Below are 14,623 nucleotides of genomic sequence, written 5' to 3'. Positions count from 1 at the left end.
ATCTCAGAGGGAAGAGCTCCAGCCGAAGGAGGAATCTGAGTATTGATGTGAGCCCCAGAAGCCAAGAAAGAGGTGAGGGGGCAGAGCCAATGCAAAGCACATAGATATAAGATGGAGTTTTGCGAAAAAACAGCAGGGAGGCTGGGGAGGTGATCATGGGGAAGTAAAGGCAGCCTAGGAAGGGCTAGGTTGGGAAGGACTTACAAGGCCAAAAATTGGGGGTTTAAATTGAAGTTTATTGAGCAGGTAAATAACATGGTCAGACCTAAGAATTTGAGTGTGAGGTGATGGGAGCCTGCAGGGTACTAGTGGTGTCAGAAGAAAGGGGCACATGTGAGAGATGTTTTGAAGGTGGAAATGACAAGACTTGACAACAGACTGATTATAGAGAGTTTGTATGTAAGGAATTGAGGACATTAGGGTTGTGAGACTGGCTGACTGCAGGGAGGGTGGTCTCCTTAATAAAGCATAGGAAATTGGAAAGAGTTAATGGAGGGAAGGATAATTAGTGCTGACTTTGGACTGTCCACCGGATGGTTTATGGTTTAAGACTAAAGATCAGTAGAGAGATGGGGGCTGGTTCTAAAGCTCTAGGAAGTATCTGCCCTGAACCCATGGTAGCTGCTGAGATCACTGATGAGGCAATACAGGGAAAAAAGAGAAGAGGTAGAGTGTGGAAGACAAACATAGTCGCTTGGGAGCTAAGACCTGGCAAATGGGGCTGGGGCACAGTAAACCCAGAGAGAGCAGTGGCAAGAAAATGCAGAGAAGAGAGTGGCCCTAAGTGGAGAAGGGGACCAACAGTGGTGAGGACTGTAGAGAGGTCAGGAAAGATGAGGGAGGGAAGGCACGGGATTTGACAGGTAAGAGAGTACTGGTGGCTTCCAAGAGAGCAGGTCCAGTTGAGTGATGAAGTCAGAAGCCAGATGGCAGAAGGTATAGAAAAGAAGGACAAATGAATTGATCATCAAAGGATTCTTCCAGGAATTCAGCCATGGAAGGGGAGGGACAGGAGGGAGATAGTGGAGACAGTTGGACCAAATGAGGGTTTGTTGAGAATGAGGAAGACACAGGCATATTCATCGATGGCTATAAACCGTAAGCAGACAGGTAGCTTTTGAGACTAGTGAGTGGGGGTGGCAGAGGGGTGGATCTGCAGAAAACAGGATGAAATGGGATTGAAAGGCATGCTGGGGGTTTGCTTTTGGTACAGAGGAGATAGTGGGAGAAGGCATCTGAGTGATGGGAGAAGGCATCTGAGTGATGAGAGAAGGGGAAAAGATGGCACCTTAGTTTTCTGAGAAAAAGGTGAGGGTGAGGACAAGGTTCTATGAGAAGCTTGAGGAGGGAGAAGAATGTCAAGAACAGTCTCTGTACAGAGTGGGACAGTGAATTGCTTAGGAAGAGGATGTTTGTCTCTCTGCAGAGAGTCCCACTGAGATTGGAAGACACAAATCTATAGTCCACACACATACTCCAGGCTCATTATTTTCAAGCAGACTGATGGTCTGGCAAGATGTAATCACTGCCAGGAGAGGAGAGAACAGTTCAAAGACCATCACCAAGAGGTCAAGCTGGGCAAAGGAGCAAGAAGTCAGTACTGAGGGATGGAGGTATTGAAAATGAGGGCACAGAACAAGCTTAGGAGTCTTAAGGCAGAGGAAAAATGGGATGATCCAAGATTATGCTCAGAAGAAGGGATCTCAGAACTCATGAACATGAAAATGGAACCCTGGCGGAGGAGGCAATGGCAAGGTCACATGGAAGGCTATCTCTATAAGAACCTAAGTGAGGGTGGGGGAAGAACTGATGTCCATAAAAATCAATCCAGAAACCGTCCATGTCTATAAAAATTTATTTGTTTGTTTTTAAAGAACTAGACGTTCTCTCCTTAGGGTGAGAAACACTGTTTATGCTGTCAGACTAAGCTGATGAGTGAAAAAGAAAAAAGGTTTATTCAGAAATGAAGATATTTTACAAACAAAACCTACCAATACAAATTAAATCGACCTTATATCAATTGGGAAACAGGAAAGAAACTAGAACCTGGTTATATCCTTCCTCTGCCAAAGCGAGAGGTGAAGAACAAAGTCGAGCGTTAAGCTTGATAGGAAAATAAACCTTTAATTTGAAGAGACAGAGAAGAAGCCCCTCTGGAGCAATGTGGCCTGCTTGGCACTGGAATGGATGGCCACCTTGGATGGCTGGTTCCAGAATGGAGGGAGGCATTCCGATTCGACTTGATTAGGGACAGACATTATTGGAGCCTCTCAGGGAGAACTCTGAAAAGACTCAAGGCATCCCAGCAGCAGCAGATCAAAGGTGAGCAGGGGTCTGCGGAGGCTTCCTTCGCCCCTCACCAGCGAGGGGCCGCCCCCTCTCTTCCCAGATGGTGAGGCCATCACAGGAGCAGATCTGCTTGGGGTTCTGGAAGAGGCCGGCCGAGCGAGCAATGATGCCACAGGCTAGCCTTCAGGAGACAAAGAAGGACTGTTGTGCCAAGCTGTGAAGGGGCCCTTCCCACACCCAAAGGTTCCAAGCAGAGGGGAAGGGTTCCCTCACCTCTCTCCAGAGTTTCCAGTGACCTTGGAGAGTGGGTGTCCTCCCTGACCCAAATCATCTTCCCCAGCATCGACGACCAGGCTTCGGCCAATGATGTCCCACACCTGTAGAGGAGGCAGCTCTTAGGCCCTGCCTGGACAGAAGCCCTTCCCTGACTCCGGTCACCTATAGGCTCCTTGGCACCTCACCTTGAGCCTCTCATCTTCCATCCTGAAGGTAGCTCTCCCATCAGCATTGGCATAGATGTTCCCCAGATCTCCCAGGTGCTAGGAGGGGCAAAATAGCTGGAGGGCAGCAAGGGCAGGAGGAAGCTACCAGCACCTTGTGTCTCCTCCCACTCCTGCTGACCAGCTGCCACACTTGGGTTCCAGCCCCAGGCTAGGGACAGTCACTACCTCCCTGGATCGCAGCATCCTCACCTGGATGGCCTCAGAAGTCCCTTCTATCCCTAAGGCCGGGGTCCCACGGTCCCTTTCAGGCCCTAGTACTTACCCGGTGGGTGTCCTTGGGGCCACCATGGGGCATTCCATCAGGGTTGAAGTGATCTCCACAGCTACAACCCAAAGGCATATTGTGGGCATGGAGGATGCCACTTACCCCCACCTATTTCAGCTACTCCTGGGATCTGCGTCCCTGGCATTAAATGTGCAGTAGCTGAAGATATGGCTGGAGGATGGATCTGGTCCCATAGGGGTTTGTCAACAGTTCTGCTCATTTTACCTCCTCCTGGCTGGCCCCTGGCCCCTCCCCCATCATGATGTCCATTTCACTCCCAATACCACAGGGGCACCTGCCTTTCAGCAGGGACTACAAAGCCTCAGGGGCCTTCTGGGCACATCTCTCTTTAGCAAGCAATCAACAAGTACTTATTAAGCTCCTACGGTATGCCAGGGCCTGTGTAGGGGCTGGACTACAAAGAGAAAAGGGGACAGCCCCCACCCTAGAGAAGCCTCCAGTCTTGGAGGAGAGGCAGCAAATTCACAGATGGATAAATCAAGTCCACATACAAATAAACAGAAAGTGATTGAATAGAGAGGCAGGATGCTAATAAAGAGGGGGGGGGGAGGGAGGAAAAGGCCTCTGAGGGAACTGCAAGGGGCAAGGGCATTCCAGGTATGGTGGGCAGCAAAGATGGTAGACAGAATGTCCTGTGTTGGGAACCTCCAGGTGAGCCACTTTGTCTGGACGGGTGAATGGGTGAAGGAGACCAGTCTGGAAAGGGAGGCTAGGCCTGAAATGCCAGAGGAGTTTGTGTGGCAACCTGGCAGCTGTAGAGAGCCAATGAAATTTCTTAAGGGAATAACTTCTTAAGGGAGTTTGAAGGTTATGTGTCCTGTCCTCTTTCTAGACTCTACTGGCTATCCAAGGCATTTGAGAGCTTAGAGAAAAGGGCAGAAAGGCCCAAGGAGGACACAAAGCTGACAGAAAGTCATCCACAAGGATTCCTACCCACCTAGCACAGTTTTGGGTCAAGTCCCCATACTGATGGACATGGAGGCCATGGGGTCCAGGCTCCAGGCCATCAATGGTCCCTTCGATGAGGCAGCTTTGGGGAGACACTTGTAGGAAGCGTACAACTCCCTGCACGGCCCCAGACGTCCCCAACATGGCCACGGCTGCCCCTAGGTTCTCTGTAAGACCATGATAGGTGAGCCGTCTTCCTCAGCCCATGCTGACCTCCCCAACGTGGCCATGGCTGACCCCCAGGTTCTCTATAAGATCATGACGGATGAACCGCCTTCCCTGGCCCATGCTGACCCTCTCCCCCACCCCCAACCCCCTCATCCCCAGTCCAAGCTTCCTTTTCTCTAGCAATGATGAGCCCTTCTATTCCCAGGATGTGGAAACTCTAGTACCCAAAGACTTCTTCCTTCTCAGAAGCCAAGAATCTGGCCTTGAACATTCTTCCCACCATTGTCCCAGGCTCCCTTCAGGCCTCAAGTTCTCTTTCCACAGCCCCTAAGTATGCCCTCCTCTCTCTCTGATTCTGCTTTTCCAGAACCTGAATCTCCCTCCCCACTCCAACCCTAAGACCTGGGTCCTCACTAAGCATGTGGCTGCCCATGCCCTTGAGCACTGCCTGGCGCCCCGTGTTCTCCAGGAGACTCTGCACCTCCTGGCTGGGCAAGGTGGTAGTCACAAGGACGCTCTGATTCTCCAGCTGTACCTCCACTTCCTGGACACCTGAGGACAAAGGAGAAGGAGGAAAAGACACCAACAAAGGGGAGAAGGGTGGAGGAGCCAGTCCACTGATTCCATTGCAGTCTTTCCTGCAGCACAAACACGTGTCCCCAGGGTCACTGGGGAGGCAGTGCCCACATTTCAAGAGAAGCCTTGGGATAGACACAGAGGCTCCAATACCAACACAACCAGCCACCCTCAGTGGGCCCCTGGGCCAGGCACTCCCTCCTTCGGCCTTCCTCAGGCCTGTTCCATCCCCTTCCAAGGGAGGGCTCTTATTTTGATTTTTGATAAGAAATGCAGAATGGCCCCACATCATACAGAAGCTGGGGTACACTCCTTTCCAAACTGCTGTCCAACCAGAGATGACTGCTCTGGGGGGTCCAGCCAGATAGCTGTGTCCAGAACCACCAAAAAGGAAACAAGGTGAGTCCAGAGGAGGGAGGGCAGGAGGCATGAACAAACAGTGCAGAGTCCAGCCCAGGAGGCCAAGGAGGGCCCAGCCGGTAGAACTCTGACTCAAAAGGGCTCCCCTTCCCAGCAGACCTTGAGGAGTCACACAGGCCCCTCTCCTCTCTCTGCCTTTCAGATACCAGGGAGCCTCATGGCTCAGGATTGAGGAGGGGGGTGGAGAAGGAAAGGAGTTAAGGGATGATGGTTTAGGGGAATCCTTCTTTTCTGATGTCCTGGGGAAGCCCTTGTGAATGGGCCAGGAGAGGCCTAATCTTTCCATGTTCCTGATCTGGTCCACTATAGCATGAGGATAAGTCTAGGAAGCTAGTGTCTTTTTGTGACTAGGGGGCGCTGTAGTTAAGCCAGTGGAGCTCTGGGCTGAAAATCAGGCACGTGGCACTAACTAGCTGTTTGGCTATGGCAGGCCTTCCCGTGCCTGCTCAGGGCCTCAGTTTTCTCATCTGAACAATGAAGGGCTGTTATGTAACTAAACTCTGGGACATTTATTTGCAATCACCTTGGCCTTAGTTTCCTTCAAAAATCTCACTAGGCTGTGGTGAGATCATTTTCACAGTTCCAGCTGTTTTTCAGACCAGACCTCAAATCCTCCCTCAAAGGACGGCAGGACAGCATGTGGTCAGCAGCTGCTAGCCTTACAATGCAGCCTTGAGAACCCTCAAGGGCATGGCCCCTTGATTGCCAGGCTCAGCCAGTCAGAAGGTATGGGAAGCGAAAGAAGCCCAGGGTTGCCTGGTTGCAGGGCCTGCTCCCTACCCCCAGGCCAGACCCCTCCAGGTAAATCCAGCCTGGGATAGGAAGGGAAGGATTCCAGGGTATGGGGGATTTGGTGTGAGACCATCAGGAAAAAGACACAGTTTGTGGGACTTGGGGCTACCCCTCACCCTTCCTGTGCCTTATTGTACAAGCTGATGTGGTCTAAGTATCTTCTGCCTCTGAACTCTGCTAATATTCTGTCACCTTCAGTGTCCTTCCCTGGCCCAGACAGAAAGAGACCGAGAACTCCCTCATTTTATGGAAAAGGAAATTGAGGCTCAGAGAGCAGTGAAAGAGAGCCAGCCATCCCTGCTTCCCCCCAAGGGCTCCCTTGGGGCCCTCCCTACCGAGATCTGCTTGCCCCATCACCGTGCATGCCGTCTTGATGTCCTCAACCTCAGCAGCTACAGCAGAAACCATCTTGAACCTCCCAAAGCCAGTACGACTCTCCCAGGGACAGGGAAGTCGACTGATAGGGATATCCACAGGAGGGCTTAGATTCCGCCCACCCCCCCACCCCCGACCTGGGGACTCCAGTTAGACAAGGAGAGGGTGGCCCCTTCCCAGCCTCATCTCCATGACTAATGACGCCAGACTCTTGGGCAACTTCAATTCAGCAGACATTTATTAAACACCTACTAAATCTAGCCCTTCCTTCGTATCTGCGTACCTGGGTACAAGAGGAATATAAATTTAACTTGGGAGAATAAGGGGTTGAGGCACCAAGGAAGGCTCTAAAACAACGGGGTGGTTGAGCTGAAACTTAGAAGAATTCAAAGAGACAGAGATGAGAAGAGAAAGCATTCCAGGCAGGGGAGACAGCCTGTGCAAAGATATGCAGGGAGGAAAATGGAAGAGTATCAAGGAGGCCATTTGGCTGGAACATAGACTATGGAGTGAAAAGATCCAGGTGATTAGGCTGGCAGAGCCAGGGTATCAAGGACTTTTAATGCCAAAGAGGAGCTGAGGTTGTCTTAAAGGTGAGAGAGAGAAGAGGAGAGAGCAAGCACGCTAGAGGAGAGGTGTGATCAGACCCAGCCTCTCAGGAAGATGCTCTTGGCAGCCACATGGAGGCTGGACTTCGGAGGGGCAAGGCTGCAAACAGAGCCCCTTAGTCCAGGGAGATGGTGCTGAGGCCTGCCTGGAGCAGGGGGGCAGAGGGGAGCAGGGGGGAACAGAAGGGGAAACTGGCTGCTTGAGCATCTGCCTGGGTCAGGAATTCAGCAGGCTTTAGGGGAAGTCAGCCCTGAGCCGCACTTGAAAGAAGCACATGACATAAGCCGCAGAGGAGGGTGGGATGGCATTGCTCCAGGGGGCATGCCTATGTACTCACAGAGGTGATGCTGGGGTAAGTGACAATCAGAGAGGTGTCCAGCAGCCTATTAGAGATGGACTGAACCCCAGAGGGGCGCAGCAGACGTGTTGGCCAGAGGGCAAAGCTTTGGGGTGCTCCCAAACCTGGGGATGGGGAGAGGGACATGCAGCAAAGAAGATAGGGAAGGGGGACAGACAAGAGGATGGGCTGCGAAGACAAAGTCAAGGTTTGCAAAAAGGTCAAGGCGAAGAAGCCTCCAGAAAAACACTTGGCAGGGGACACCCTGAGACCACGGGCCTAGACCTGGGAGCTGCCCTGGAGGCCATCCGGCCAGGTCACCCAACTTTTACTGATGGGAAAACTAAGGCTCGGAGGAGGCAGGAGGCTGGAGGGAATGGATTCGAACCCAAGTCCTCAGCCTCCAAACCCGGGCCTCGCTCCTTACCTGCCACATCACGCAGGGATGTCTGCACCGCGTCCACGCAGCTCTGGCAGCTCATTTGGACAGCAAACTCCAGCTGTGGGAGACAGGGCTATTCTGGCAGGAGGCGGAGCTACGCTGATAGAGGGTGGACAGAGTGGAAGGGCGGGGCTATGCCGATCAGGGGCGGGGCTACGCCGACGAGGGGCTGGGCTGAGTCGATGGGGCGGGGACAGAAGCGAGGGGTGTGACTATGGCATATAGGGGCGGTGCTTCCCAACCCCACGTGACTCGCTGCTCCCGCCCTGGTAGCTACTCTAGCCAGCCCTCCCCGCTTCCCCGCCAAGGGCTCCCTCGGGCGCCCCAGGCAGGCCCCGCCGCCCTCCCCACCGGGATCCGTTTGCCCCCTCACCGTGCATGCTGTCTTGCTGTCCCCAACCTGCGCAGGCGCAGCTACAGCAGAAGCCATCTTCAACCTCCCAAAGCCAGTACGACAGTCCCGGTGATGCCGGAAGTCAACTGATAGGGAGGGGCCAACGTAGCGACAGCGGGGCTTAGACTCCGCCCTCTCCCTCCCATCCCCCCGCCTCGGGGCTCCAGTTAGCCACTCACCAGACGCCTGCAGAAAGGAGACGGAGTCACGGGACCTCGCGCCCCCCCCCACCAGTCGCAGGCCAGACTCATAGGCTCCGCCCCTTTCCTCTTCCGGACTACGGTTTTCCACTCACCAATCAGAAGAGTCCCGAGGGGGCGGAATCCTCCACCTCCCGGCTCATAGGTTCAGCCCTCTAGACTGCGAGCGTGATTGGTCGGGCTCGAGAGCCCCGCGGTTCGACCTCTTCCTTTTCCTGAGTCTGTCGCCATAGCGACGCGTCCTGGCGGCTCAGAGGGGCGGAACCAAACCGCCAGCCCTGGTGCTGGGTATCAGGGGCGAGAGTCCCTGCGTCTGGGGTCCGAGGGCTCGGGGGTCAAGCAGCAGCCACATCAATGGAGCGCAGGAAGAACGGCATCGGGCGAAGGAAGCGGCGGGGGCCGCCGTCGGACAGGAGCGCGGACCCGGAGCTCCAGAAGCTGTACCATCGGCTTTTGCGGCCGCTGTCGCTGTTTCCCGACGAGGAGGCACAGATCCCGGCGAGCCCCGAGCCGCTGCCCACGTCTACGCAGATCAGCAGTGATGTCCGAGTGGGCCGGGACTCCTACTTCATGGAACAACTGTCTCCGGGCTCGCTGTGCTTGCTGGTGTCGGAGCGGCTGTCCCGCGTGGGCCACGCGCCCGAAGTGCCCCTGGAGGGCCGACGCCGGCTGGCCGAGGTCATCCTGTCCGAGCTGCAGTACGGCTGGCAGATGCCGCAGCCCGAGCCGGGACTCAACGCACGGGACCAGCAGAAGCTGCGGCAGCGCGTGGAGACCCATGTGGTGCTGTCCTCGGAGCAGCTCTTCGTGCGCTACCTGCACCTGCTGATCACCCTGTCCGTGCCCGAGTCCGTGCTCACCGAGCCTGCCACACTAGCGCGCCTGTCTGCCTGCCTGGCCTCCGACTGCTCCCGCTTCCTCACCAGTCCGGTCGTCTACCGCCGCCTGGTCTCTGACTTCAAAGACCTGCAGGGCCTCTGTTCCTTCCTGAAGAAGGGCTCGGGGGACCATTTCCGCAAGCAAGCCCTCATTCCACAGCAAACCATTGGCACCTTCCAGGCATCCAAGCACTGCCCTCTGCCTTGGCCGCACAGCACAGGCTTCTCCCAGATCCCGTGCTCGGCCCTGAACATGAGTTACTTGATTCACTTGAGCCGGCCAGCAGACTTCGTAGCCAGGCCGTGTCCAGACCGTTTAAAAGGGCTTCGGTCCATCCCAGACCTGGACCAGAGAAAGTACCTGCGCTGGCTGCCCAATCTACCCCCTAGATCCCCCAAGGAGCTTGAGGTTGTCCCCGCCCAGAAGCGTGACCTCTCAGGGATTTTGAGTTCGGCGGAACATCTGGATTTGGAGACCTTCCTGCGGCTGCATAACCCGAGGAAGTGTCGCTCTTTGCCCAGCCTGAGAGAAGGTTGGAAACTTTCCAATGAACTGGGCATATGTTCGCCTCCCCCTCGGACTTTGACCCCACTGATCCTAGGCTGGGAGACCCAAACGAAAGCCTTCGATGGCTCAGCTTCAGAGGACCTCAAGCAGATGATGAAAACCTTCGAGGTGGGGCTGTCCAGGAAGCCCCAGCAGACCTCAGCTTTGCCCCCTCTCCTTGGAGCCCTGACCCGTGGCCCAAAAGGCAACCACCGAGTGGAGGAGCTGGAGAGGACTCTAAAGACTCTCCAAGAAGAAGAAGCCTCAGGAAAGTGGGACTACCAGCCCACCCTGGGGGCAGCTGTGCATCCCCAACCAGTCACAGTGGCCCTAAAACTGAAGGATCAGACAGTGTTGCAGGCAGCGGCTGTGAGAATCTCTGAGCGGGTGTTCCACGACAGCTTCTTTGTGAAGGAGGAAAATGTTCTCTATAACCACCTGTCAGGCGAGTTAGACAGCAAAATCTTGGAAGACCTGGATGCTGTCCTCTTTGCTGGAGCTGGCATCCAGGAGATCTACAAGGAGCTTCTGAGTCGAGTCTCAGCTGACTATCTACTCTTTGATAGGGCGCCATTTATGGAGACCTCCTCAGACAAGGACTGGTCAAGCCTCATGGCCTCAACCTTACTGTACAGAGACCCCAAGTATCGCATCATCAACCCTGTCCTGGATGGCATTGGAAAGCATAGAATACATTCCTTAAACTTTGACCCATTCCCCCCTCCACCGACTCCCCACCCACCTAAGCAGTGGGTCAAAAGCAAGGCCTCATGGATGCGCTGGTGGAAGGCCACACTGACCCCAGATGACTACTTCTTGTACCTAGCCACTCAGGATTGTGACTTCCTCCATGTGATCTTCCATATGTACCCAGAAGAGGAACCCGTTCAGATTCCTGTTATCATCAAAGACACATTGGAACTTCCACCCCTGCCTCCGCTGGTGCAGGAGGAGGATGCTGGGGAGTTTGTGCCAGGGATCTGGGATGCCAACTCAGTCCTAGAGGATGGCCTGGGAGCTGAAGGGAGCAGAGCCCTGGGGGACCACAGGAAGGTGAAGAGACTCCAGAGACGACTGGAGAGAATCTGGGCAGCCCTGCAGGTGCCAGACAAAGATCGGCTGGACATGGCCATCAAGTACAGCACCAATGCCCGTGTGGGGCAGCTTCCTGCCCTGGTGACTGCCTGGGAGAAGGCCTTGCACCCCATCCAGGAGCGAGAGCTCTTGTTGGCTGAGCTGGAACGCTTTGAGCAAGAAGCCTCCGACCCCAACCGATTCTACCTGAAGGTCGATTATGACCTCTGGCGCTGGACAGAAGAGTCCCAGATCCGCAGTGACTTGTATGCGAAGATCAGTAGAGTGGAGACCTTGCTGACCAAACTCCTGCGAGATATCCAGATTGCCTTTGGGGAGTCGGTGACATACAAGGGGCGCTGCTATCTGGAGAAGATGAAGAGGGACAAAGTGGAGATGCTGTACTGGCTGCAGCAGGAACGGAGAGCCAAGAAGCTGGCCCGGGTCCAAAAGGGCTCACGACTGCCTTCCCTTAACCCTAAAAACACAGGAAACTCAGAAAATGACCTCATTCCCTCTCCCAGAAATGTCTAAACAGCAAACGTTTCCCCCTTCTCCAGTTCCTGTGCCCATTTGTCCCCAAAATGAGTCAGCCTGGTGATAGAAATTGAAGAAATCTATCACAGAAATCCAGGCCCCAGGTGGGGGTGGTGGTTGGGGAGTGGGAGGGGGCTAGGAACATATGACTTCTAATTAGAGAGGTCTTCGTTGAGTTCATATTTTGTTATAACAGACACCGTAGCTATAGGATAAAAATTGCTATTTTACAAAAGACTCTGCAGGCCCCAAGTCAGCCAGCTAATTTCAAATTCTTCTCCATCAATATGGTCAAGTTCTGGTACAGCAAAATAATTGGGTCTGAACCTTAGTGTTTGGTGAAATGGGATTTTCAAGATAAAACAAAAGAGAGAGAAGCTCTTTAGCAACTCATTCTACTCCAGTTCTAAGGGATTCCTGGTTTGAGTCTAGTTGCTGAAGATGAAATTTTTTGAAGCTCTCTCTCAGGTCTGGCTTAATCAGCAGTTACAGAAGGCTGTGGCTGGCTGATAGGGTAGGACTTGACCCCATCCTACTCTCATGTCTCCAGACTGTTGTTGACAACTGATATCACTATTAGAGCTGTATTTCTTTCTCTTGGACCTATCAAGAGTGGGGCCGACACCATCAGTGAGGCCAAAGATAAAAAGGAGCATCTTGAACCTTTGTTGGGAGTGGGTTTTGAAAGGGAAGAGTCTGGAGAAGGAGACCTGGTTACCAGTGGAGCTTAGGGGGTCAGGCAGCATAAAGTCCCTGAGGATCTGAGGATAGAATGAAAAGGGTGATAACACACTTAGCCAGCTTTTATACTTCTGCCTGAGGTAGAGACCCTGACCTTTTTCCTCAAAGAGGCAGAAGTCCTCTGACAGGAATCCATTGAGCCTTTTTTAGACTATAGAAGTCCAAGGGAATCTCACAGATTTCAATCCCACAGCTCCCCCATTTCTATCCCCCGTGGCTGGGTTTGGAGAATGTCCAACAATGAGGTTATGATACTCAGCCAATTACATCTCTACTAGGAACCCTGTGCCCGAGTGGCAGGGAATTTTTTTTTAAGTAGAGAAAGTTTCATAGAGGCAGTTAGTGATGAGGAAAGAGGTTCACTGACCACCTGAGCAGAATTTGGAAGGGGGAGAAGAAATATACTTTCAACCTGACTCCTTTCCCTAACCCTCTTCTTGGTTCACTTTGGATAGTATGATCCAGTCTCCCTAGTATAGACTACCTCATTATCAGCTTTATTGTGAGACCTAAAGGAGTAAATGAACAAGTCAAAAGTGGAAAGATTCAAATTTTCTTTATTACTTACAATTAGATGAAATTATGCAGTTGTACAAGTAACTAGACACTCAGCCCTGAACATCTAAGGTTTAATTTTCTGATATAGTCTAATTTTAACATTTTTCCACCAGTCAAAATTGCACATAAAAACATATTTCAAACATGTAAACTGTGTGTCTATATGTACATATGTCTGTAATGTGTGTATATGTATATTTTTCTTTGTTCTTCGTTCTTGAGGAGGACCATGACATCAGTGAGGTGATGTCATGATGTGCAAGTGAGTTGGATTTAAATGAGGGAGAGCTGGGCAAAGTCACCATCCTTACTTTCTCCTCTGGAGTCATCTGGGGCCAGTAGCAAGATAGAGATCTGGGATAACTGGAAATGACCCCAGATGCAGTGGGAGACCTTGACCTTTTTAAGCTAAGGTCTTTAATAGGTCTCAATTCGAATGGGGCAATGGCCAGTTATTAAGGTTAGGTAAGAAATGAGGCAGAGAGGACTTCCAGTTCTGGGAACCAAGATGACAGAGTGATTGGTAATTGCTATCTCCCTCCCCTTGTTGACCTTGATGAGCCCAGAGAATATCTCCCCAAGAAAAAGCCTCGAATAACAGAAGGGAGCAGCAGAAGGGGTAAACAGACTTTTAGCCCTGGAGACTAGAAAGATCACTAAGGAGGGTTCCTCTTGCTGTGGCCAAAGGTGACCAGTGCAGGATCAGAGCTGTTCCAGACAGCTTTACCTCAACAAACTGGGAAAAGATCCTGAACCCCAGAGAGATGAAGCCAGCAATCGCCAACACCAGGACCCCAGGCGTGCCTCAGCACCCTAGTGGAATTGGGAAGACACTAATGCATACAGCTGATGTTGCCTATACTCTACCTCAGCAGAGATTTTGGTGTTCAGACCACCCCTCCCCCACACTTAACGAGCTAGCTCCAGGGTAACTTTGGGGAAACCACCAAAAACCTAACTGGCTTCTGCTTTCAAATACCGGCCAGCTCAGCACCAGGTAAGCTGCAGCATTTTAGTTTCTAGCTGAAAGAACCAGAGGCCACAACACAAAAAGCCTCAAGTTTTAGGCCCAAGAACTGTGGAACAGAGCTCCCTGTGCCACAGACACAGAGATCTACCTTAAAAGGCAGTGAAAGGGTTATTATCATGAGTAAGAAGCAAAGCAGAAAAGAAAAGACCATAGAGTGGAGTACATGCAGTGCAGCCCAGGAAACATGGAGTACACGCAGTGCAGCCCAATGTGGCAAGGACAGGATCTTGAATAGATTTCAGGGAACCACAGGCAGCAGAAGTTCCCAGATTGCTCAACCCCCAAATGCCTCAGACAGCTTCAAAGGTCAGCAGGAGGGCTCAGTCACCCAGAAGAGGGAAGCATGGTTTGGACCTCGGCAGCAGCCACTGCAGTTGTAGCTTCCATTTTTGGAGCCCTCCTCCTAGATCCCCTGGGGGAATTGAGCAGCTGATCTGAGTCTCAGACTGAGCTTAGCCCTGACAAAGAGCTCAAAAGTCAAGTAACTAGCTGGGAAAATGCCCCCAAAAGGGAAAAAGAATAAGACAATAGAAGGTTACTTTCTTGGTGAGCAGGTATTTTCTTCCATCTTTTTGGATGAGGAGGAACAATTTAGATCTTCAGAGCAAGACCTAAAAGTCAATGTTTCTGCATACAAAACCTCCAAAATAAATATGCAATGGTCTCAGGCTATGGAAGAGCTCAAAAAGGATTTTAAAAATCAAGTAAGAGAGGTAGAGGAAAAATTGAGAAGAGAAATGAGAGCAATGCAGGAAAACCATGAAAAACAAGTCAACAGCTTGCTAAAGGAGAATCAAAAAATGCTGAAGAAATTAACACCTTAAAAAATAGACTAACTCAGATAGCAAAAGAGGCCCAAAAAGCCAATGAGGAGAAGAATGTTTTAAAGAGCAGAATTAGCCAAATGGAAAAGGAGATT

General features: G+C 52.2%; 2 protein-coding genes across 7 annotated transcripts; one reads left to right on the top strand and one right to left on the bottom strand.

Moving 5' to 3' along the window:
* Nucleotides 1–1,837: 1,837 nt before the first annotated feature.
* On the bottom strand, nt 1,838–8,351 carry CCS (copper chaperone for superoxide dismutase). Of its 6 annotated transcripts, XM_072639207.1 has the most exons (9): nt 8,319–8,351; nt 8,119–8,225; nt 7,731–7,803; nt 4,609–4,746; nt 4,016–4,193; nt 3,055–3,115; nt 2,751–2,828; nt 2,563–2,666; nt 1,838–2,470 (listed from the first exon to the last, which is right to left on the bottom strand). In XM_072639207.1, exons 2-9 carry the CDS (start codon nt 8,173–8,175, stop codon nt 2,317–2,319), a joined length of 843 nt encoding a protein of 280 aa, XP_072495308.1. In that variant the 5' UTR covers nt 8,176–8,225; nt 8,319–8,351; the 3' UTR covers nt 1,838–2,316. The 6 variants fall into 6 exon arrangements, with proteins under 6 accessions (XP_072495308.1, XP_072495307.1, XP_072495310.1 ...); XM_072639206.1 differs by lacking the exon at nt 8,319–8,351 and having other exon boundaries at nt 4,597–4,746; XM_072639209.1 differs by lacking the exon at nt 8,319–8,351 and having other exon boundaries at nt 7,731–7,844; nt 8,119–8,196.
* A 209-nt stretch (nt 8,352–8,560) lies between these two features.
* On the top strand, nt 8,561–11,390 carry CCDC87 (coiled-coil domain containing 87). Its single transcript, XM_072639203.1, has one exon. The coding sequence runs from the start codon at nt 8,694–8,696 to the stop codon at nt 11,370–11,372; it is 2,679 nt and encodes an 892-aa protein (XP_072495304.1). The 5' UTR covers nt 8,561–8,693; the 3' UTR covers nt 11,373–11,390.
* The last annotated feature ends 3,233 nt before the right edge of the window (nt 11,391–14,623 follow it).

The sequence above is a fragment of the Notamacropus eugenii genome, chromosome 2 (assembly GCF_028372415.1).
Source record: "Notamacropus eugenii isolate mMacEug1 chromosome 2, mMacEug1.pri_v2, whole genome shotgun sequence".
Lineage (NCBI taxonomy): Eukaryota > Metazoa > Chordata > Mammalia > Diprotodontia > Macropodidae > Notamacropus > Notamacropus eugenii.
Note: the sequence above shows the minus strand (reverse complement) of the source record. Positions and strands in the feature narration are given on the sequence as shown.

Coding starts and splice junctions, on each gene's coding strand:
- CCS (XM_072639204.1), bottom strand. CDS start 5,476: ATGGAAAGATTAGGCCTCTCCTGGCCCATTCACAAGGGCTTCCCCAGG. Junction 2,829..3,054: donor GCCCCAAGGACACCCACCGG/GTAAGTACTAGG, acceptor TGCCCCTCCTAG/CACCTGGGAGATCTGGGGAA. Junction 2,471..2,562: donor ACTGGAAACTCTGGAGAGAG/GTGAGGGAACCC, acceptor TGTCTCCTGAAG/GCTAGCCTGTGGCATCATTG.
- CCDC87 (XM_072639203.1), top strand. CDS start 8,694: ATGGAGCGCAGGAAGAACGGCATCGGGCGAAGGAAGCGGCGGGGGCCG.